General features: G+C 34.1%; 1 protein-coding gene across 3 annotated transcripts; it reads left to right on the top strand.

Moving 5' to 3' along the window:
- Positions 1–2869: 2869 nt before the first annotated feature.
- On the top strand, positions 2870–26861 carry LOC114130580 (transcriptional regulator ovo). 3 transcript variants are annotated; one of them, XM_027995580.2, is made up of 8 exons: positions 2871–3802; positions 16319–17592; positions 17807–18079; positions 18144–18398; positions 18486–18858; positions 19073–19197; positions 19330–19488; positions 24514–26861. In XM_027995580.2, the coding sequence occupies exons 1-8, from the start codon at positions 3481–3483 to the stop codon at positions 24514–24516; spliced, it is 2784 nt and encodes a 927-aa protein (XP_027851381.2). In that variant the 5' UTR covers positions 2871–3480; the 3' UTR covers positions 24517–26861. The 3 variants fall into 3 exon arrangements, with proteins under 3 accessions (XP_027851382.2, XP_027851381.2, XP_027851380.2); XM_027995581.2 differs by lacking the exon at positions 24514–26861 and having other exon boundaries at positions 2870–3802; positions 18144–18329; positions 19330–23394; XM_027995579.2 differs by lacking the exon at positions 24514–26861 and having other exon boundaries at positions 19330–23394.

Genomic DNA, 26861 nt, shown 5'->3' with positions numbered 1-26861 from the left:
TTCGCAAGGGTACCTTCTTTGCATCTTAACATATAATATCTGTACTAAATTTAAAATAAATATATACACTGTTACATTGAATATTAAAACAAAAAATAACGATATTAGTCATTTAGTTGTAACTAAAGAAATATCGTGGGAAGGTTAGGCTCTATACGCTATAAATTTTAAAAAAAATAATGAGATTAATTTTAAGATTTTATTCATACCAGTCGTACCACGAATATATTTAAACCATTCATTCATTCGTTTATACAAAAAAAAAATTGTAATGATTAATATATATATATCTTTTTTTTGGCAAACAATGTAAATAATGTATTTAACATGTACTAATATTTCAAATAGAAAAACAAATTTCTTATAATATATAGACGTATAAATATATTAAAAAATATAGTCACACAGATCACCTCCTCTCAAAATCGTTTATCGTACCTATATACACTATAAAAAGTATAATATTATGTATTAATATAATACTATATACAACGATATTATACAACATTGAATTTAAATTTAACACATCATCATCCTTTAGACTTTTACAGTAAGTATAGTGACCCACTCAATGGTTATTATCACATACGACAGAAAATATATAGTTGAAAGATACTTCTTAGGTTTTATTTTTTTGTCACATTCAATGTAGGTACCATGTATGAAACATAAACTATTGGTCTTATTATTAGTATTTGTTTTAGTATTTTATTTTTAATTGTTATTTGTATTAAAGAATCAATGTAAACGAGTACCTACTAATAGTATTTTATTCATATATATTTTTTTAACAGTCAAGACTATTCTGATGACTCATAATGACACTTTCCTGCCAATTTAGACCTCATAATATAAGTTCGTCTATTATTTTAATGTATATTTTAATTGTAATTTTGTTGGTAAAATCAATTAACTATAAATTCCAAGCTATATCGTTTCGTTATACCTACGTATTAAGTGTTTAATCTACCTACCACCTACGCATTTCATAAGCGACCAGTATTCACCGTGTGTTATTTATAGATGACGTCGCGTTTACCGTTTACCGACGGTTTGATTATAATAACAGTGTGATACAACATTATAAGTCGGCTCAAAAAAAATTTTTTACAATACACGGTGTATTTATGCAGATGATGATAATTCAGTTATATGATGTTTCAGTTAACGTGATATGTGTGGGTCGTTCGGATATTGCAGCAGTGAACGTTCGATTTTTACAGTTTAGAATGGTGCACGTCGGCGGTGGACATAACATTATTATACATACATAGTATACCTACATAAAACAACGAATGGCGAAAAGTAAAACTTATCGTCTACCGTGTTTTGACATTGACTCTGTGGCGGCGCCGCTCCGGTTTATCCTCGGCGAGAGAGAGAATAAGTGAGAGAGAAACAGAAATGGAAAAACTAAAGAAACAACCTATCTAAAACAACATGCATATAGTATAGTACTACTATAGTGTATATGTATATATCGGTACCTATATAATATATATACGCGGATAAATGAATACAAAACCGGTCGAACTGATTTAGTCTTCAGAGAGGAGAGTGTATAATAATTAAAATGATAATATCGTATGTTGTGTGTGTGTGTACAGTATATACACGCTATATATGTACAATATATTATAATATATATAATAAAATGTAACATAATAATATAATATATAATATACAGTGTGATTCAAGTCTTTGTCCGATTAAAAAAAAAAAAAAATTCATAAATTTATTTTATAAATGAAGATACAGGCGAGGTTGGCGTAAAATTAGAAATATTTTTAAAATAATCAAATTTTAATAGAGATCGTTACAACGCCCGTAATAACCTAGAAGAATCATTTTAGTGGCTCCTATTTTTGGCTCGAGTCACCTTGGCGAAACATGGGAATTAATTTTGAACCAGAGCCTTGGTCCTTATTTCTGAACGGTCCTGCAAAGGTCATTTATGTATATGTGACTTTCGGTAGCTACCAGCCAAATCAGATTCGTAATCGGACCTGCAAGACACTCGTCGAATCGCCCTGTACATACACACACACACATATATACAAGTACAATTATTATATCGGCAACGGTAGACTCATGATGGACTATAGCGGATCTCGTCGTCGTGGTACACGTCGAATACGGTTGTGACGGCGGTGGGTGGGTGGGTGAGGGGCCGGTCGTCGGCGGAGCGGTCATCTGTGGGTCGGTGGGCGGGGATAGGCGAGCGGAGCGCGGCAGTAAATACGGTCAAAAGGGAGGGTATAACAGGACGGCGGCGGCGGCGGCGGCGACGACGACGACGACGATAATACAATATAATAATATAATAATAATATATATATTATTATATACCTGTTGCGCCGCGTGCGTGCGAGTGTGTGCGCGTGCGCGTGTGTACGAATATCGCGCGTTCTGTCGAACGGGTTCACCGCCGCGGCGGTATCCCGCGCATGCGCGCCACCGGTTACATCAGACTGGTTTCCCCGCCGCGTTATTTATTACTATTATATAGTGTTTTTCGTTTTCCTCTCTATATCATACCTAAGGTATTATATTGTACAGTACTATTATTATTATTTATTCTGTTTCTTCTTTTACCACCACCACCGCCGCCGCCGCCGCAACCGCAGAAACCGTGATCTTGGCAGTGGTCCGTACACGGTCTTCTACGTGCCCGCGATCAGGCGGCGTTCGGTACAGCCTCTCCGCCGCTCCCGCCTACACCGCGACAACGGTCACATCCACAGCCAACGCGCCGACAACCCCCCCACCCGGGTATACGGTCGCCACGCCCACACTCCGAGTGCCGAGCAGCGACCGTTCGGGAAGTGGAGGGCCTCCGGGCCGCCGGCAACGGCTCCGACGACTCGACGAGCCAGTTCAAGTTTCTCCGCCGTTGCGTCCGTCAGACGACACGTCCGTCCGACCCGACGACCGCCGCCGAACCGATTTCACAGACGTATACCGTTTGGTTACTATTACTATTATACTGTTATTACTGTTTTTTGATTTTAAATTTTTTGCCACGAACATTTGTATTATTTGTGTGAATTCGCTCGTTGCGTCGTTTTAATTTACATAAATATTTATTTTTAGTGCGGTTTTTTTATTATTTTACATAGGTATATATTATTTTTCGTATCGCCGTTTTATTAACGCGTGCACGGCTCGCACTACGTTGAATCTGCTGAAGTCTTCGTCGTCGTCGTCAAGAGTATAATATACGACTTACACTATTGTACAAAACGATCTATCATTATGACACTGTTGCGATGGTGGACTTGTCGCCGACCCGCTCTTTACGCACCGTACCGGCGGGGCTGACAGTGGATCCCACATTCGCGGACATAACGGTTGATTTTCATTCCTGATATTTTCCAATATTTTTTTTTTTTTTGTGATATCTCCGTCTCCGCCGCGAAAAACATATTCGTGTCGACATCGCGACACTGCTGCCCGTGACCCAGCAATCGCCACATCAAAATGCCGAAGATTTTCCTCATCAAAAACCGGTTGCACCAGCAGCAACAGAAACTGCTGGAAACCCAAAAGGGAAATGGCCACGTATCCTCCGACCCGTTAGTGCAGTCGCTACAAAACTATCACAATGACCATCACCACGATAGGTTACCGTCACCTCCGCCGCCGTTCTTAAAGCACCATTATCAGCACCATCACCAGCCTACACCGCCGCCGCCGCCTGCGCCGATAAGGCAGCATCTGCCGCCGCCACCGCCGCCACCATCGTCGCCAAAACCGAAGTCCAAAGTCGACCAAGAAATACCAGTGCCGAAAATATCACAAGGTAAGGCCCAGTCCTTTATTTATATTATCACCGTTAGGTATATTCTACTATTAATTATTCGTATGCACAATTTATTGTGTTTTAGTCGCAATAACAATAATATAATATAATTTATAATAATATATTAAACTGTATATAACGTGATGTACGCATAAGGCGCGCAACGCTCAGAACGGCTAACCCGCAAACCGATTTTATTTTTAAATATAGTATATTTTGCTAGTTATGAAATTAATTGTTAGCAAAAATTAAATATTATGTTTTAATTTATTTTGTTGCAAAACCAATTATTGGTTTTAAAATATATATAAATTGTATTCTTGGGCAGGTTAAAGGTTTATAAAAAAATGTTGAATTAAACATTATTTTAAGCAGTTCTGGCATTATACGTGCTTCATATTATATCCATATATATAGCGCAAGAATAATTGTGATCAGTGTAATTATTTTTCACCGAACACACTGTTTTTTTTTTTTTTGAATTTTTCATAATATTAATTTTAACGCTATAATTAATATAAAACACACGCACATAAAATATTCGTGTCCAAGCTCGCACGCTCTAGGAACCATATAGTAATCGATCAGACTTAGATGCGGCGGTTGCTTGTGGCACCACGTATATATTTATATATTATATTATTATATTATATTATATTATATTATATACTTGGAACACGTTTAGTTTATTATACAATGTATATCCACGTATAGTTTATACTGTATACCGTGCTCATAATTAACACATTAATAAATTTACTTACGGCGGGTGTGCACGACCAGTTGCCGCTGCTTGTAGGGAAACTTAAACGCCCGGTACGGGATTTTAAATTTTGAAATTAACGTAGATATTTGAATTGTTATGTATAAGTTAGAAGCATGCCGGGATATGACCAAAATTTAACTATGAATTTTTCAACTTAATCATTTATATCAACGATCGACATTTTTTTATTGTCCAGATGTAGGTACTTATATATTTATAATCCCGAATCTTGCGAATTCATCGAATGAACATTTGAGCCCACACTATTTAAGACAATATTATAGCTGAAAAGTTTCTTCCCGATCATTATTTTTTTGAATAGGGTTATTCGAATAAGTCCTTGTGTTATTATGTCGGTTATTATAGTTTATACTTATTTGATTTTACAAGAATGTTATTTCGTTCGGATGTAATAAAATATGTCCAATTTCATTCTAGCCGTTATAATAATTGATTTACTTGTGACCTCCTTGCATTATTTCACTTAATGAGTCTTAAATCGGTTAAATCACGATCTGATGACGGACACAGTCATAGGGCTGTCATCAACAGATTATGTATCTGATAACATACTTGTTATAGGGTATATATCTGCATTTAGATATTGTATTATTGTCTACTTGGGATAATTTATTTCAAATATTTAAATACATCGGTTGCAGTGCTTCTATATAGATTCATAGTCTCATATAGATGAGTTACGAGGATTGTAGAATTTATACGGTAGTCTTGTGAACAATTATGTCTTAAAAATTTAGGGCTGAAAATTAATAAATCCCTGTTCGACCTCAGTTATATTCATTGAACAGAGTTATCTTAAACACAGTGCACTTGTTTAAGTCTTTATCTACCTGTCTATTTATTTATCCCCTAGTATGTATATAATGTATAAATAATAGTGTCTGATGGTTCTATACATAACCTCCGGTCACCGCGGGCGTTTATAAATAATACTCAAGGAGTGGACCATTCCCGCGGCGAGCGATTACAATGCGAGCTGATGGTAAAAAAAATTTACAAAAAAAAATATTTGCCAATTCATATAACCCGATTTTGGCCACGCCTTATGTTTTTAGTTCTTTTGTGTACCTGTATGGTTCCAAAAATATGACAAGGATTTTTTCCCTTCACATTTATATACACTTTGTAAATATAATGATCACCTAACGCCACCGCGACTTGACGCGACAGGAGGCCAAAAGTCAAAACGTGAAATGCAAAAAATGTTAGATGCATTATATATCAGTACCTACATAAATTATTTGTAAATATGAAATAACTATTTAAATTTAGGAAAACAAATAATTTATCATATCTTATTATTTATACAATAAGATTTATTAAGACTTAAAATATTAAAGTATAAATGTTTATAATTAAGTTTAAATAATTTTTGGATACATTTCGTTTGAAACACTGAACCGTAAAATTAATAATAATATACTTTCTTAAGAAATCAAAAAATATAGTAAAAATTATTTAATTTTTTAAACAACTTTCGAGTACCTATGCGATAATAAATTAGAAGAGAAGTTAAAATTAAATTTTAAAGAAATTAAAATATAAACATTTATGCGATTATATGTCCTTTTTTGTGGACAATAATAAAATACATAATTTTAAATGTTATTTACAGCAAATTTGCTTTAAGAATTAAATATGTAAATTTAATTCTCAAAAGTGCTTATTAAGTAATAGTATGCATAAAATAATAATGCCTAAAGCAATATGTTTATTTAAATTTTGTTAGTATAGGCTTATAAAAAAAAGATTAGGTATTACCTATAATAAGTATGAAATAGTATGTAACCTAGAAAAATAAAAATAATTATTTTAATACAAAAAAAATCTGGCAGATACACATTTTTCCATCGTATTTCCTCGAGGAAATAATAATTGTCGTTCGAAAATCGTTTTTTAGTTGTAACTAATACCAACAACATCAACATAAATACAGGTGTACGTCATTATTTTCGGAAAGGAGAAAAGAAAGTATACCACAACATCATATTACAAATCAGTAATGCGCATTCGTGTCATAAAATTGCTACCTATATAGCTGCATATTAGACGGAACGGGATTAAAGCAGATGTTGTTAGCAAATTACTAACAATTTCCTTCTACAGATGTAAACCTGTTGTTCAGTCCCTAGATATAAGTATATAATATGTTGCAGTGTACCGATGTCCGATATAGATACTTCCCCTATGGATACAGCTCTTTGGTACGGCTCAGGATTATTTTCTGCGTAGTGCGTGTACAACAATGTGTAAAACAATATTTTAATCGCATAATAATCTATTAAAACAAACGGGAAAACTTAATAGGAAAAGAAAACCGAATTTCATAAAAGCGCATATTACTTATTGTTACGCATGTTCTATATAGTAGTAATATGCGGTTAAAATGATTAACAGTTTACATCTCATCGCTTCAATATAAAACCTATCACAAGACAAATGCGAAAACATAAAAAAAAAACCATTCGTTTCCGCGTTACAGATATATTGCTCTATGTACTCTATAATATATGCATTAAACCTATGTAATTTATCAATGATAAATATTATATAGTCGCCTCGAGTATAATTATTATCATCGCAATCATCATCATCATCGTCATTATTCTTAGTTTTGCGATGAGTTCTGTTTCTCGTCGACGGAAAAACCGGTTTTCTCGCATTCCCGTTACCCCGCTGTCGCGCCGTCAATTTCATCGCGGGTCCCGATCGCCGCCTCCCCGGCACAGCATCTCACAATTGTACGGCATATATCGTACTCGCTGACGACGACTTTTTGCGGGGCTTTCGGTTTCCGTGATGGTTCCGGTCCCCGGTCCCTGCGGCGCCGACTGCTGACGAGGTGAAACGGTAGATGAGAAATGATGAATATTACTGCCGCGGATTCGGCGGTTCGATATATATATATATATATTTGTATATGTATACATATAGTATAGTAGATACCTAACTATATAGTATATAATATATATGTATATAGTTAAACATAACTCCCACCTAGAACTCGCGAATGTACGCGGACGGAAAATAATGAGAATTAAAAAATAATAAAAAAAAAAACCAAATAAAAAACAAGGTCAATTTCGTTTCGCTTCACGGGTCGTCATTACCGCGCAGGTTCAACGTTCTGGAAGACGCTCGGTTGGTCAGCAAACTGGCACAATGCGTTCCGACGATTTGCCCGGCTGTATATATATACATACAATAATTACCGTCGTCGCGAAGTTGCGGTGGCGTGTCTTTCGGATTTTTTTCCTCTCCGTCTTCTTCGTCTTCCTTCGATTTTTTCGCTCGTTTTACACGCCTCCGTGATTTTTCCCATGGTTTTATATAGGTATACCTCTCTCCGTCTGCTATAATACACCCGCCGCCGTATACGCGCAGTCGTCCATTGTTCCGCCGTTTTCTTCAGCTGCGGTTTTTCCGTCCATCGTGATGTACATTATTTTATTCGCACGGGAAACCGCTGTTCGGAAACCTCAACTCTGTATACACGACAACGATGATGTTATTATTAAAATATACGCCTTCGTGTACCTCACGCCTAAACTCGAACTCGGTGTTATCGAACTTTGCACCGGGTGTGCGCGTATACGGACGATTAAGCGCGAAACGTTCTCGAAACCATCCGCTGTCCCATCGCGGGACTGTATAATGATAGTTATGGTTTACAACAGTAGTTGTAGAACATTATGACATTGTTTTTTCGAATAATTTTGTTGGTTACAGGCAAGGTCGCAAAATCCAACAACGGTGTGACCGATGCGTGTGTGCGTGTGTGTGCGCTCGCATACGATTTAGATAACACAAATTGCGTATTGTTTTTTCCTCTCCTCTTGCAAGAACGTCAACGTAGGCTATTAATTATGTATGGACGCCACGGGTCTGAATAGGTTGAATCGAAATTAAATTTTACGTAACGGTTTGCTAACCACCTTCACATAACTCGCACCGCGCCGAATACGATATTATAACAGCAGTGTCCGTGTGTTAGATTTGGAGGTTTTATCTCTGTCGTCGTCGCCATTTATTATTATTATTTCATGGTCGCGTAAGGCCTTGTTGCGACTTGCGGGGGAAACGTATTCACGCGGTATATTCACTTCCGGAAACGCTCGTCGTGGACACTGCTGCATATTTGTGCAATGGTGTTAAGTCCCAAAAATCGAGGGAAACACCTGCGTTTCGTTTATAAATATGGTAATAAATTGCACGCAGCCATTGATGGTTTAGCTGTATTTAATACTGTAAAGTATTATATAATATTTATTTTCGAACGGTTATAAATATTTTTTTACTGCGACCGTTTACATCATACGTCGAAATTGTTTTCCTAAAAATATCTCATGAATGGATCTTACAATAAAAACCGTTCCCCCCTCCGGACCCTTTTTATTACTGCCGCTCACGTATACCAAATAAGGGAAAATGAAATATTATACACGTTATGATCATATTGTTCGTAGGGTGCAACGGCATTCTTTATACTCTTCCACTATAATATACATGCACTCCCTCACTTTCTTTCTCACTCGCTCCCTTTCTCTATATATCATTCCTTCGAAGGGTGACTGCCACGAATTCATAACAGGTGAACAGTGAACACTGCCTATAAGTAACAGGTGCCCAAAATCAGTGCTTCTATTGTCAGTGGTTCTCATGGTGTTTTCTGAATTTATCAAGGATGAATGGTCGCCGCATATTTTAACGACTTCGTATTGTTTCTTTAATAATTTGCTTTTGTATGCGTGTGCGCCATAAAAGTAATTTAAGATTTGTATCTACCTCCTTTAAGCTATGTAGTTTGAAAAAGATCCTTACCATATTCTCACTATAATATGATTATCAACTCATTCTTTCGTGATTTTATTTTTTAATTCCATAAACACAATCCCACAAATATATTTAAACACAAATTACAAATAATATGTAGTATAACGTTTGTTCCGTGGAAGGTTAAAAAAAATACCTAACCTAATCGAAGTACAAATAGTAGGATAAAAATATTTTTGTGTAAGTGATGAGTTTGTGTTGATGATTTTATTTATTTATATTTTACAATTCGAAACATTATTTTTAAATAATTTTAGTAAAGCAGATTTAGTAATATTAATTTTAAAATCGTAATGTAACACTTAAATGTGTTAACTTCATATTAATATGAAAATATGAGATAGGACTTATAACCTCAAAAAACAAAATAAACAATAGTTGTAGGTATAATGTCGAACGGTGATATTGTACATATATTATGTTTAGGTTTAAAATTATTTTTATTTCATTTTTTGTATCAAATTATAATTTTATAAATTTTAACTATTTTGTTATGTTATAAACTATTACAACTAACTCGAACAAATAGTGTTTTTAAATAAAATATAAAATGTTTCGATGCACTCAATAACAAATTATTGAACCTATAATGTGTTCTTTAAGATTCGAAATTTCTCCCATAAAAATCTACTGTAATGGAAATTGTGAAAAGTGTTGTTGCAGTAATTACTGCAAAAACTAAACGCAAGCTTTCGTTTCAGATATAGTTCATTAATCATCCTATTTATTTATTGTTCTACTAAACCATTTAATTGTTTATTTATTTTTGTCGAATTATCAAACGTTCCGAAGCGAAAAAGTTATTATAGTATGACAAGTACGGCTTTCACGCACGAACCGTATAGGCAATAGACGTTAATGAAATAACATTTAATCTTGAGCCACAAACGCGTTTTATTAACGGTTTGTAAGTAGATTGCCGGTGTATATTATTATAATATAAAAACGCCGAGGTCTTGCACACGGCGTTCACCACGACGAACGGGACCCTGTATAGCTAACCATCACATCAATAGTTTAATCGACTAACTTAATAACAACAAAAGTAAGCCAGTGAACATTAAAAATAATTTTCGTAAAGAAAAATGCATACCAACGACAAACTTTCGAGTATAATATTTCGTTTATTAATGAATCACATTTCAAGTTTAATTAAAAATAATTAATAATAATATAAATAATAATAATAATTAAAAATACCCATGGTAGTATCTTACTTAGTTTGTATACTCAGTGGCATAGGTATAATTTACTACGGATAATTATTGTAATATCGTACTCCGTCGAACATTTATATCTATATGTATTATACTGATAGTACAACCTGCATTTCGTAATGGTACCTATAGCCTATAGGTGACAGAAATACTCAAGTGCGCTTAAACCCGCATATATGCTCGGTACAACATTAATAAAGTAGTGCTGCAGTACCTGATCTATAATAATAATATTCATATAGTATGATCCGCCGCAGTAATAAAAGATTAACTCAAAATCGTCGTATTTTGAGGTTTCGGGCGGGATATTATTAATTATTATCCATGAGATTAATGATATTAATTTATCCCCTTACTGGAGTGAGTGCGCTATGTATGTATACACAGTCTGTATCTATCCGGTAGACGTTTCGGACCTCTGATTTCGTTAATACACCTAGAAGTGACCTACCCATTCTTGTGCTGGTACGGTTAAACCGACCTAATGATTTTGGCAAAAACCGCGTAGCAAAAATCGGCTATAAAACCGTTTAATAATAATGATAATAATATTATGATGTTGTATTATTATTATACGCGTCCGTCCGTACTTGTTCGCGAATATACGGGAAACGAGCTAACCCCACCACCGGAACAATCACTGCCGTGCCGGCGATGTGGCATAAAACGATGGCGGCTTCAGAGGAGCGGCGACCGAGGAGAAGTAACTGCGGCGGCGGCGTATACCGACGAACCGTATACACAGTCACAGACGCAGCACACAAGACGTATAAAATACGTTCTGAATATCACTGTTATAGCCGGCGGATTTCTTTTGTTTCCCCGCCCCGCGACCGTACATTATACATTTATTTATCTGTTTTTTATACACACACACATATATATATATACAGTATATACAGTATATATACATATAAAACGCTGTCCATCGATCTCTATATAATATATATATATATATACATAATAGGTTCTGCGGCCGTTAGCCGACGGTCTACTGTATATAATAATATTATAGTGGCATCGGTTCGTAATGAACCTGAAACAAGTTTTACCTTGAAGTCTATCGAGGTGTGCCGGACAAAAACCTGACTGTACACGACTATTATACATAGGTATATATAATATATAGAGAAAGATAGAAAGAGAGACCGCCGAACCGACCAATGCCACGACGACGACGACGACGACGTTATAATACATATTACTACTATTTTTTGTATTTTTTATATGTATACCGTCAAGTTCTTTTGACCGCCTCGTTTAGCATGCGTCATAATACGATAATAAAATAAAATTTTATTTTGTCCCAATCGCCGAAATCAGAACATTACGTAAGCCGTGGTTAATACCGCGCACCTGTTGCAGCAGTCACACGCGCGTCGTGGACCGATGACATTTTGTCATCGGCTTTTTCGCGGACGTTTTCTGAAAACGGTTTTCACCTGCAAAATTGTGCGGCACCACGAAAAACTGTGAAAAACAAAATAGTAAAATTAATTTCAGAACTCGTGTGACGAAACACCGCCGAGGCTGCGGCGTGATATCCCGCTCGCGTTCGGGAGCAGGCAAAAACGATCGCTGTACGCTTCTACTACGATAGTTACGATAATAACAATGTATGGACATACAACACGACATCGCGACTGGTGCGGCGCGGCGGCGTCTCGAGGACAGGCCAATAGAGCGATTATACTCGTATATATTATTAATATATATTATACGCTCGCAGGAGACGCGCGTTATATCATATACCTCTCTACCTGTAGACGGTTACGTTTTTTTCTCTCTCTCGGAAAAAAAAAAGAATCATTATAAATAACAGAATCCTTTATCCGGTTATAATATGCGTCCGTTGTTGCGATCGAGGCCGTCGCCGTTCGGTGTCCTTTGGCGGTCCCGCCCACCCTACCTCCCGCCAAACACCGCGGCAGCGGCGGCGGCAATGCGGCAATGCTAGCGGTTATTATTCGTCTATACGTATAGGTACCTATACTTGTGTTATATATTATTGTGTGTATAATATTATGCTGCCGCAGACAGGACAATGGCACTGACAATTTACGGCCAAAAACTATTTTTATAATACGAATAATAATAATAATATGTTTTATATTTTATTTATGACGCATACGTATATCGTATTATTATTTTTATTCACGCGATAAAAAATCGCGGGCCACCTACAGGAAAAAAAACTACAATTTGTCTATTCCGATAGACGAGTTTTTAATGTTTTTACACATACCTAGGTATAGCGGTTTCCGCACCGTATACCTATATTATGAATTATAATATTACACTCGCTCACGATGATAGCGGACGGCGTCCAATGTCCATATACAGTCGGTATCGCGGTATCGTAGGCTTTTCTTTTTTTGATTTTCGTACCGCTGACCATCGTACAACGTTTGTCCTAAATGCCCGAGGAGGTAACGCCTCGTCGAGTTTCACGCCGAACGCGTCACAATATGTATATTAATCATCGGGCCGAAGATAATAACCGAAGACACGATTTAAACCGTTCGCGGCGTCCTATCGAAATCGAGTCATACCTAAGTCCTAAACCCTATTACTTATTATATAATATTCTGTAAGATAATAATGTATGCCCGTTACATCGCGGTATTTCGGCGCAATGGACAAATATTGCACACCTAAAACGATCGACAATATTATCTTTTATTCATTTAACGGCGGCCCGTAAAAAACACACGACTTGTGTGTGTAGGTACGCGTCGCGCCTACGACATCGTCCGGTTCGCCGTTTTGTCGTCCGACCATAATATTATATCTACGCATTCACGATATTATATACATTACAATGTGTGTGTGTGTGAGTGTTGACTGTTGAGACGGCGGCGAGTACCGTTATAATACGCGCGGTCGCTCGTTTATGCCCGGCGGAAGAGAAGAAGAGTGTGACGTTCGCCATTATTATTTCGTATAGTACAATAATAATAATAATAATAATAATAACGTAATGCATAATGAGTGTACAGTTTTTTGTTTTTTGTTTTTTTTTTTTTTTTGTTCTTTGTTGCCCTCTCTTGCAGGCCAACGTCAGTCCCACGCAAATCGAAAAACAAAAAAAACGTTATATATTTAAAAAAAATAAATAAATACAAACGCGACGACGACGACGACGACGACATACCTTTATAAGCGTACCTACGCGACCATTGCAATAATGATATTAAAATATTTAACACGATGTTATACGGGCGAGAGACACCCACATTCATTATTATTCCGCATTCGTAGTCGCGTGAAATATACCGTTCGGTTGCGGCCAAAATCCGTCCAAGGTCGGTATATTTTTTTTCAAATATTTTTTCGGGGTTCTCGACAGAGAGCGTCGTCCAACTGCTGCAGCGCGTATTTAAGTACACGCTTTGTATATCAACACATACGCACGCAAGCACATGTGTCTCGTAAAAAACGCATAGGTATATACCGGTATATACCTACAATAATAGCTGGTATACGTGTATACGAAATATTCGCACTCAAGTCACGTAGGTATATATCGTCGATTGTGTCGTCCCGATTGGCGGTGGTGCTGGCGGTTTGATTTCGAATAGCGATAAAATTTAAATTACACGCATTCACGTTATACACATTTAACCACATATACCTATATATATATATAGGCACCGTCTCTCTGCAGCAGCGCGCACGCCGCCGTCGGAGTATGATATTTTGTCCTTGGGAGATTTTAACGACCGACCATTATGTTGTAGCCGGGCGCAGACGTGAACTTTACCTTGAACTTGGTTAATGATTTGAAATTCAGCAAGTATTTCGCACGGTTATACCTATATATATATATATATATATATATACTTATAGATATACTTATATATATAGCGTCGTGTATTGTGTACGCGTATATTATTATGATCGTATATACACACACGCGCGCGCACGCTACGCAAACAAACTCGCTCTCCTACATACACACACGGACACATAAAAAGTACGTGTACACGTTTCGATGGTGTATAAAATAAAAAATAAAATAAAACAAGTTTTGCCAGTCACGCTCTAAGATTTGTTCACACAAGCCACGCGCATCGGTCGGCGGCATTGATTCGGGTATATATAGTCGTGAAAAAGCGGTGAACTGCAGCGGGTGTGATGCCTGCTGTATATTTACTAATGTATATACATGTACACGTATAATAATATTGTTGTAAACGAGTAAATTCAATGGCCGCAAAAATCCGATTTAATTGGTTACCGCTGAAAATTGTACGCTTTTTGCTCTTTCAGGTGAGTTGAATTAAAAAAAAAAAAAACACGACCGTCACCATTACGGTGAATAATCTCCGAGGTAAATGTTGCGGGTCGGACACAGCTATATTATTTATATATATATATATATATATATAATATATATATATATATATATTATATATATATATATATATATGATTATTGTATTATTATTGTGTTTTCTGTGCAGGCGACGGCCGAGTGCAACGACATTGATCGTTACGGTCGGCCGCGGTAGCTGGTTGGATGGTTTTTTCCGTTTTCCTTCCGTACCCGATACTTTTACACCGGAACGGCATAGAGAATGCGTTTGTATACATTCATGTATATACGTACTCATAGATGACCCAGAATACTTCATTATATATTATAGAGTTTTCACGTGAAACGTGTCTAAATCGAACGACGTCGATTCGAATCGATGATTATAATATATTATTATGTTTTCATAGGCGTCTGGTATATTGTATTATCTTTACATTTGAGAGTTTTGATATTGAAATACTGCGACGTGAACGCAGCCTTATTTCTCGATAATCCGGTTAGAACCGTTCGTCCGGTACTCGTGACGCGGCCAAACCAGGTCCCTACTATCATTTTATTATTATTATTATTATTATTATTATATTATACTGTGTGTTTATATTTTATACTCCACGTCCTACTTCCATCGTGGCTCGACTGTGCAGAGGCCGCGGCTGAGTATCACGAAAGTTCACGAGACTTTGATGTTCGTTAACACTCGTGGTTCAGCATTGAAACTGCGACACATATTTCATTAAACGCGATGATAATATTTTGTGCTACGGCGTGGTTTAGAAATACCACAAACGTTATGTTCGACAACACGTTTTTTACCCTATTGTCAAACGCGAGGATTGTTATCTATAACCATTAAATGTAATGAGTCTGGGTGTCGACTGTTGAACAATAATAAAACTCGACCTTGTATGTCGCGTGTTGTTTCTTTTATTTGTCCCGTTTTGTCTGTCCTGTCTGGCTACACAAAGACCTGGTCAAATACTGTTACAACGGCGATGTGAATTATGGTTTTATTGTAGTCAATAAGGGGTTTGTCGGTAACCCTTTTATATCTAATATGCGTTGTAGTTGTTGATTTTGGGGTAATCGCGACCTTGTTGCTGTGTTAGTACAGTATATAACAATTATCCTTGGACTAGAGATAAACAACAGTCCGGCAGTGGGTTAAAGGGTTTGGGGCGTCGCGCGCGTTACGTATATTTTTACGATGTTTAAAGGGACCTTGAATATGACACGGTATACAGGTGATTTTAATAACAGACCCACCACACGAATGACAATTGATTTAAATTTGGTTAGCTTTATTGTACCATGCATGTTCTCTATTATACGTTTAAACTAATTTATATTTATGTTTTACAGAGAAAAATGTACCCAAAAATGATTCACTGCAAGATGAAAAGGTCGACCGAGCAGATTGTATTGCGCGAGAATCACGAAATAGAGCTGAATCTCCAAATCACCGAGTTAGTCCAAAAGTGTCGATTGAGCCTACTACGCCGATCGTATGTCCTCCGTCACCCGATTGGAATCCACCGCCAAAAAGGCGATTCATATCCACATCGGATGGCGATAATATACCATACGGTAGTAAAGATAGCTTGCAGGTAACTCATCGTCAGTGCGAACCACCAACCATCAAAGTCGAAGAAGAAGCTTTAACCAGCCCGGAAGCTGAACCAAAATTGCCCCCACCACCGCCACCACCAGCACCAAAATGTCATCAGGTGTCCGTCATACAAAGAACACCGGCAGCCGTGAAATCGCCACCTGTCTGCCCGAAAAGACCGTTAACAGAATCTCCGAGCACTGTCCAAGAACCTGAACAAGACGCACCGATCGATTATCATGTACCCAAAAAGGAAGCAGATTTGGACTTGGACATTGTTCGAGCCATCAAGAACAAATTTACTATAACGTTACGAGGACAGTTAGTTTCAGCACCCAATGGTATCATCACTGCCGCTGCTGGTCGTGGAAGGAGCAGTGGTGGTCAACAAGGGGGTGGCGGTGGAGGAGGTACAAACAGTGGTGGTACCAACTCTGGTTCAAACCGCGGTTCGTCTTTGCATTCGTACACACTCGGTGGTGGTGGAGGCGGTGGTCCCACCGGCCTCTTGGGTAGTGGTGGCGGCGGAGGTGGCATGGCCCCAGGCGGTGGTGGCATGAATCCTGGTGGCAACGGCAAACATTTTGGTGGGCCAAATAGTCCTGTATCGCTACCACCTTTCCACGAAAGCCTCATAAAATCTGGTGGCAATTGTTACTCCGCTCAGTACAACAACCAATATCATTTGATGATGACCGAACAATTGTGTTTCAATAATAATGACACGGGTCAAAATCCTGTAACTGGTGGTGGTGGTCCTTTCTCCATTGGCCTGGAAGGTCCACCGAAACAATATTCAATGTTACAAAATGCCTCGTCGCTAGGCATAGATATTAAAGAGGACGATTGCGAAGATCTATCAAGCTACGTAAAAGAAACTAACGGTTTCGACACATTAATGGCTGATTCTGAAAATGGTACATCCAACGATCCTCTGCAGTTCACTGCTACTCTTACTTTTGCGGGTCCCACAGACCCTGACTTCCTGGATAGCCTTAATGACGCTGCCGAATTGTTCTTTAAAGAGGTAAATTTATGCTCCTACTATTTATAATTATATATTTATTTATATATATATATATATACATAAAAAACAAAAATAATAAAATGTTTTATTTTTTAAAATGAATTGATTGTATTGTGTGCAATTGAACTTGCAATGTGTTATGAACTTATGACTAATAATATTAATAATGTGTTTATATACACGACCATCAATATTTTTTATTTTATTTTTTCAGTCCCAAGAGTGTATTCCTCCATCACTAGTAGAACAACCTCTACATATGTTTAATGAACATAGAAACGGATTTTCTGAATCGCAATCGGAAAAGCGCAATTACTTACAGCAAGTGAACAATAACAATAACGGGCAGCCAGTACCATGCAGAAATAACTATGGAAGTTATGATATATCAAAAGACAGATTATCACAAAGCAGTTTTGAAGACTCCAACCAACAATTACAACAGTTACAAATTCAAGTGCAATTACAACAACCACAAAACGTGGATGTAAGTTTAACGTTGATCAAATTTCCTTAACCACTTATAATATGTCCATGTTTTATTGTTATAGGCATGTGGACAAATGATGCTGTCGCCGGGTTTATCGTCGCTAGAAATGGACTCAAACACCAGCATGTCAGCTCCGTCACCTGCTAGTGTTAGTATGGATGGTACAATGTCATCACTTACACCACCACCTCAAAACGGCAAAGATTCCAGTAACTCCGCTTTGGATGTCAGAGTACTTCAACATAGGGTGAGAAAGACCACCCCACCCGTAGGGAAACCAAAATATACTTCTTTCACCAGTAAATCAATGGCAAAAGTACATATTGTTCTTTGATATATTTCTTTATTCCCCAAAACCACCCAGGACCCATTGTGTGTACTCATCGCTAACTATTATTTACAGCTTGGTCTTCCAAATGACTTGCCATTCGAGTTTGTTAATGGCGGCCACGGAATTAAGAACCCATTAGCTAATCACGACACTTTACCGCCTCCACCGCCAGCGATGCTAATTAGAACACCAGAGCCAGAGAGGAGCAATACTTCAGTAGCTCCCTCAACTATTGTATCAGTAAATACTACTCCCGAACCAGCCGAAACAACAAAAAACGGTTCTAAGTTCTGTTGCAACCTGTGTTCCAAGACTTTCAACCTACAACGTTTGTTAAACAGACACATGAAATGTCACAGTGACGTTAAACGATACCTATGTACGTTCTGCGGAAAGGGTTTCAACGACACGTTTGACTTGAAGCGACATACTAGAACACACACGGGTATGTACACAATTAATAACAATTTACATTTTTCTTCTACTTTTTTCAAATGATATGATGTAGACTACGGGGATGGTTAAATATAGAAACTATTTACATAACAATATAAACAAAATCAATTTAAATCAAAATTCAATAATCTTTCAAACTCTTTTAGTTTCTTTTTGTAACCCAACAGTAATTACATAATTTAATAAATTTTTTCTACCTACAGGTGTCCGGCCTTACAAGTGTAATCTGTGTGAGAAATCATTTACCCAACGTTGTTCACTTGAATCTCACTGTTTGAAAGTTCATGGCGTACATCATCAGTATGCTTACAAAGAAAGAAGGACAAAGGTACATACGGACTTTGTATAACCAGCTGCCATAATAATATAACATTATTATGCATTATTAATTTATACCAGTCATAAGTGAAATAAATTTTATAATATTTATGGTATTTAACACCTACGTTTTTTATTACAGATGTACGTTTGTGAAGAATGCGGACACACCACCAACGAACCTGAAGTACACTATATTCATCTCAAAGAAAAACATCCATATAGCCCGGCGCTGCTTAAGTTCTATGATAAGAGACACTTCAAGTTCACAAACTCAAACTTTGCCAACATGTTGCTTCAAGTACGCACCTAATATTGGGATGATTGCAATCATATTGCTAGACTGACCAAAATGTTAATCTATTTTAACAAATATTTTTAATTACTTACACTACGTAGAACTTAATTTTTTAATAACAATTTATGCTGTATCGTTAAAAAAATAAGTAAATTATTTGATATTAGAATATATGACAAAATATCACCGCTTAAATATCTCTTACCATTTTGTAACATTTCGATTGCAAAATCATTTTGTTTTACAATTTAAAATCCATTTTACCAATCTAACTTTTTTATTTTAAGTATTGAATTAATTGTTTTAGTTAGCAAATAAGTATGTATGATTTTTAACTATAAAATTTTCTAAAATCTGCAATAACTTTATATTAGGGTTTGTACTTTTTTTCGATGTTTATCGAATGCTTGATAAACATGCTTGATGGATATAAGTTTTTGTTGATAAACACATAAACATATAATTTATGTATTTAATTTAAAATACATATTGATTAATGATAACAATACTAGAAGTACTTTTTGTACAACTATTCTGTCATTATTAAACAATTGTATGTATTTTATAATTATACAATTCCGTAATAAATTATCTTTTTTAAGGTAGAATAATTATCGTTTAATAAAACCTTTTCAATTATAAACATAAGTGTATGAAACTTATTTGTTATCTTAAATAATAAATCCACAAGTTAATCGACTACTATAGTACAATTAAAAACTAAGATACTTGTTAGCCCTAATTTTCAATACATACTATTTTATCTTTAATATTTAATAGTTTCTAAGTTCCGAAAAAAAGAGATAAACGCCATTTCTTCGATCATGTTCCATTAAACATGATTTCTGTAGATAAAAATTGATCCAATATTAATGCCCAATACTTAATAATTAACAATTGTTGTTAGGTGTTTTTTAATCATAAACGTGGAAAAGTTAAATTGTATTTTTACATTTTGTTCTTAATTTTAAACCATAATAATTTCCATAAGATATATTTTTGAATTAATTTTAGAGATTTTTAAGCGAATTCGTATCAATAATAATTATTAATTAATGGTCATTGAAGTCATTTCGCTTTAACAATAGTATGCTTTGTAATATTTTTATGTAGTACAAAACGTAGATAGCTGTGCAATTCTCAGAAAAATTACTAACCAACTATTCAATACTTCATAAAAATGTATTTTATAAGTGCATGGGTGGATATTTGGTTACATCGTAGATGGCTTGAACTTAACATGGACCACGAAGAAGCTCCAATTCTTTGGACATTTTGAGTGGTTTCAGCCGATTCTAGTGGGCTTAGGCTTACTCGACAGTTAAGCCTTTTCTAAAACACACCTACAATAAGGTGATGGTAATTTAGTGGAATAAATCTATATACTTAATACTGCAGTCGAAATATAAACTTAAGAACCCCTAATTATATATTTATAACAGATTTATTGGCAAGAATTCATAGATTAAATAATAATATTTTTTTCAAAATAAAATGAGTATGACTTCAGCATGAATTTTAAGAAGTATATTTTAACAATTTAAATCGATTGAAACGTTCAATATTTAAATTACTAAAACAATAGTAACTACGCGTGTTTTTTTTTATATTGCACCCATAAAAATAGTCAATTTAAATTTTAAATAAATCAATAAGTACAAACAATTACATAGCTAAATATATTTTATACTCCCTACTTATATTTTTTAGTTGTCAATATTATTATGTACTAAGCTGTTCGGTTCAATCCATGATACCTTGGTTACACCTTATAAGTTTGTGATACTTAAACTTTCGAGCATTAAACAAATAAATAAATATCCGTCAATTTAAATAAAAGTGCTCGGAACAAAATAATTTAAATTTGTATGTATATATATATATATATATATTATATATCAATATTACGATATAATTATGTACCATAATGACATTTGTACGTAGGAAATATATATTATATATATTATTCGGATCATTAGGCTATTATTAATAGTTGTGACATTCATTTCATCAGTGATTACTATAATTTATTATTATTCAAAGAGATTTATTTTATTTATTCATACAGTATTTCAAAGAGATCAATATACCGAACTATGGAAAGAGATATTAACGGCGATATTTTGATTTTAAAAACCGTAATGAAACTATTAGGTACCATTTACGTTCAATCCTTTTAAATATTTATCGGAAGTAGGTTGAAAGTTATTTTGAATGAGGTTTTATGTACGTCAGGCTCTACACGTCGTTCAGTCGTTGATATTGTTGTTTTCTTATAGAAATGTTGATATTATATTGTATAATATAATGTTGTTTGGATTTTGTAAATAATTATTACTATAATGTTAAATGTAGATTTAATTTTAGATGTAAGTAGTATTTATTTGACACTCTCACACATACGCACTCACATATTAATTATAAATATTATACACGTGTGTGTATATTATGCCTAGTTTATTATGTAAGTTTTAAGTAATAATTTTTAGGTACAAAGGTGAAACGGATCGATATCGTGATTTGTATTATTATTTATTAACAGTAATTATGATTGTTTACGAAAGGTAACTTTCATTAAACTAGCTATGCCTAAATTTACGTAATTATCATAATTATTTTACTACAACGGGCGATTTAGACAATTGTTATTATTTTTTTTTTTAAGTTTTTAAATCAACGACGTTGTAATCCAGTAATAGATCTAACTGAACATCAGTGTTTTGAAATTTTCGTTACTTCAAATGGAAATGATTTTATTTTATGAAGTTTACCACAAAGTACTTCAGATATTTCAATGTATCGGAGTATCAGACTGCTGTACCTACAATTATATTGTCTGTTCTCTGTTCTCGTATTATGGAATTCAATATATCGGGAGGTTGACTTATTGCAGTAAATGCACAAATAGTATACATAATATTTGAAATTTGTACATACGTCATTTTCTCTTAAATAATTAACGAACGGATTTATACCGGTACATACTTAATGGTTTTATTTTCTTATGTAAAATTCCTATAGTTACACAGATTTCATTCTAAACGAAAAGACGCCTGTATATATGTATAAAAAAATTTACCTCTACCAAACCCTTTTAATATATCGTTTTGGTGGTGTGGTGCGATGCTGAATGGTGACGGTACCAATGGAGCTCGTGAAATCATAGATTATATATAATCGGAGAGGAACTCTAAAAGATCTATCCCAATGGGTATATAACCAAAGGATCAATAATACATAGATATACAGATCTAACGATTAACGGCACTGCTTGTGGTATATGGGCTCTCATTAAAAAATTATACATGTTATGATAATATAATAATAACAACGTGTAAATAAAATTATATATAGTTGTTTTTTAAATTTATTGACGAATAGGTTTGTGTAGAGTAATTATGTAGTATTTAAAAAAATCACTTTCGGGTCGGGTAGTGATATCCTAAAGTATTTTTTTTTACCTCAGTGGATGGAAAATAAATTATTTATATATATTATTATGTTAAATTATATGATTTTTTATTTAAGTACGATTATAGTCTATAGAGTATTAAACATTTTTTTTTTTTTAATGGGAAAGGAATTCAATATTTTTTTTCTATAGTATTAAATATTTAAGTATGATATTATATATTTATATGTAATACTATAAACATAAGCCTGTGATACATTTAAACTTATTCTTATACACGTCCTAACTGTATTAATTGTATTATTATTATTATTATTTTTTTTTTTTTTATTATTATTATTATTATTATTATTATCATTAAATTATTATTATTATTGTCTTAACATTAAGTAAACAATATTATTTAGTTTGTAGGCAATTTTTACATTTTTACGTTGTACTTTTTAAGTTATTTTAATAATATACAATTTTATAAAAATATATACATTTATACATTATTAATATTATTATTTTTTTTATATCAGTCATCAAATTAAGTTGACGTAGAAGTCAACGCAATGTTTTAATCAGCTTATAAATTATATTAATGGAAAAATTACTACACCAAAAATTTAGAATTAATCTTAAATCCAGCCCTTAGGTTTATTTTATTATCTATTAGGTACTATAAATCAGTTTCGAATATTATTATTCGTTACCTTTTTTTTTTTTATTTGTCACCAACTAATTTCTTAATAATATTAGATCATAAAAATAATGTGTGCATTTTTTAATATTAGTGAAATTCAACCCTAGTTGGTATAATTGGTATAAAACATTTTACAGATCCATTATGTTGGGATAAGTGGTTTAGAAAAACATGTTCGATTCCGTGTTATAACAAAATGTAAACATTTTTGAAACAATTCGTTTTTCATATTGAAATTTTTTTAAGGATTTGTTCATATAGAATTATAAATTTGGATTCTTAATTTTTGACTTAGTGATAAAATTATAGAATTGAAATTGTTGTGTTGTATGTTTTTTCTGGGTTAAGTCTTCCTGGGTAGAAGAAACGGTTTAGAACAAAATATTTTATTGTTAGGTTCTATCCCAAACTTCTTTTGGAAATCTAGCAAACTCTCTAATTTATAGAAAGAATGTTAGTGTTTTTAGCCTATCATTTTGTTTGTTTGAAACTTTATAAAATATTTTAAAATATAAGTTTATACAAAGATTGTATAACTATAAACTGTAGCAATAAAAAGTATCCGATATTTTGTTGTGTATTTGGGGAAACGATGAAAAGAAAAAAACATTTTAAATAATAATAATATGTACATCGTATATACTGTATGGTAATACGTATTATGTTACGTGACCCACCCCGACAATAATTGACCTATACCGTTAAAGTTCGACGAAATAAAACGCAGTAATAAGTAAATTCTTTAGAAGTATTATATCATTATATATTTACTAACAATGAAAATATAATAATATTGTATGCCTACTGCCTATATACCTATACTATAATATATGGGCTATATAAATCTTATATTTATACGCTTGATATGAATTAACTCTGTGAAAATAAAATAAAATTAACATTTTGTTTTTGCTTTTTTTCCGTACAGTGATGACTGAATTCTGCTATTCCCTTTTAATATTACGGCACAGAACATAGAAGAGCAGCATCACGGACATCGCCTGCTTGAAGTCGCGTTCGTTCTCGAAACCTTTCCTTCCAACAATTCCAACCCGCCGACCGACCTCTTCGGTCGGTATTCTTTAAGCCGTGTTACCATCTCGATCGATACATTATATGATATGAGATTTCATGTTGGGATCTGAAGTCTGAAGTCATCGGCTGTCTGGATGTTGTGAAAACACGTCCGCTGCCGGTCACCGGAACCGGTAATAATCGTGAAAATGATCGGTATTTATATTAGTGAGGTATACTGCTACCTACGTATGAATACACTGCACAATGACCACAACAGTAGAGCATAAATTTAAGGGTTTGATAAGTTCTCACCCGAAACATATAGTAGGCAAGTGGTTACATATTATATGTAAGTTCATACACCAGATATGTCAAACTCAAAGTATCAAGGACCTATACACAAAGAAAAATACACCGACGTGTATAATTCTCTGAGTAACTATTCAACTCGATTTCTATCTACTTATTGCTATTACCTATGGTTATATGGTAATCCACTGGTTTAATTCAGTACTCGTCAGTGGCGTAATTATGGAGAGAGGGGATTTGGGTGTCGTATCCCCCTTTGACCTTTTTTTTTTTTTAAAAAAGACAGGTTAACGTTAACTTCATTTATTTACTAATAATATTGGATATTATTAAATATTTTGTAATTATTAGTTTCGCGACACAAAACTTGAAATACCAATTTTACAACTCAAACAATTATGGATTAATAAATAGCTAATATGCAAACTTTATATAATATAAATGTAACTTGTAACAATTTGACGAATAATAATGTATGTAATTTATAGATCAAATGTGCCTGCGGAGCCCCTAGATTAGTCTCGCGGAGCCCTAGAGCAGGAGCACAGTTTGAGAACCGGTGTGACACATACTCTGTAAATTGTGGCCCGTGTACTTTTAAAATATACTTAAGTTACGTCCCAGATGTATTTGAAATATACGTAAATTGCGGCCTGGGATATTCCGATTTTCGGTCAGCTGTACAATTTAAAGATAAGTATTAATATTATCTTTAATATTGATCGATGTGGTGTATTGCACAGTAAAAACGTGTAAGTGTTTTTTGAAATTTAATGATAATAATATTTGCAAAGAGAGTTTTAAAGTTCACAACCATTTACAAACTTCGGAACCAATAATAAATCGACTGAAACTTAACAACAATTTAAATAGAAAAGCTTTAGAAGTAATTTACGGATGAATAAAATAAATATAGGTAGGCATGTACAAAAATATACCTAGGCCACAATTTACAGCGACCCCCAAATTACGCTACTGGTAGGTACTCGTTGATTATTAACAGAGGTAACACTACAAATTATAAAAATGAACGTAATTTTTTATATTTGTACAGTGAAAAGGGAAAAACACTTATAGTTCATTAAAATTATAAATTTTATAAAAAAACACTGCAAAATCAAATGTATTATGCACTTGGATATAATATTATTAATTATTATAGATCTATATTTTTGAATAGAAACATACGTAGGTATTAGTATATTTACATACCTATGGGGTAATTTTTACTTGCTATATCTCACGTGAGAACTTACATTAGCCCAAATTTAAGGCGACGGCAGATGTGCACAATACTTGGAGCTGAAAATTGATCTGATCCGTGGAATCAGCTTCTCATTAGGGAGAATAATGGACTGTCATAATGTCGACGGTTTGACATATTGTTTGAAATAAAACGATTTTTTGTTTTTGAAAAACATTTTAATGTAATATTATCTGGGTACTTATAATGATTATAATGTGTAAATATTGTAGTGTACATTGCTCTGTAAATATACTGTAAATACCTACATGTAAATAATTAAAATTATAAAACTTTGAAAATACAATATGTATATTAAACAGGTACCTAACCAATTGTTTTTTTTATTTTTATGTTTGGTCATACATTTTGTATAAGATATAAGCTATACGATAGAATATATATATATATTGCATATGAATACATAATATAGTCTACATTTTGTCTTATATTTTCTTATTTTGTCATTCATTTTCATTTTTCATAAGTACCTATTCCATATTTATTTAAGTTCCTACCACCGAAAAACTACGATTAAATGTATATGATAATAGGAGTACCAAATTAACTCAGTTTTCCATCTTAAGTATACAATTATGTGGAGACAAATGCTAACACTTAATCTTAATGTAATAAAATCAATTAAGTTTTTTTTTTATATTAAATTGCATGTATTTTTTAAAATTATAAAACCACTTTTATGAATA

Source organism: Aphis gossypii, chromosome X (assembly GCF_020184175.1).
Source record: "Aphis gossypii isolate Hap1 chromosome X, ASM2018417v2, whole genome shotgun sequence".
In the NCBI taxonomy this organism is placed as follows: domain Eukaryota; kingdom Metazoa; phylum Arthropoda; class Insecta; order Hemiptera; family Aphididae; genus Aphis; species Aphis gossypii.
The sequence above is the reverse complement of the archived record's forward strand: the minus strand, read 5'-3'. Positions and strand labels throughout refer to the sequence as shown.

Bases quoted from the DNA above. Each gene is read 5' to 3' on its own strand.
- LOC114130580 (XM_027995579.2), top strand. From the start codon at position 3,481: ATGCCGAAGATTTTCCTCATCAAAAACCGGTTGCACCAGCAGCAACAG. The intron at 17,593-17,806 runs GTAAATTTATGC...TTATTTTTTCAG, and splicing joins CCGAATTGTTCTTTAAAGAG to TCCCAAGAGTGTATTCCTCC. The intron at 18,399-18,485 runs GTACATATTGTT...TATTATTTACAG, and splicing joins CCAGTAAATCAATGGCAAAA to CTTGGTCTTCCAAATGACTT.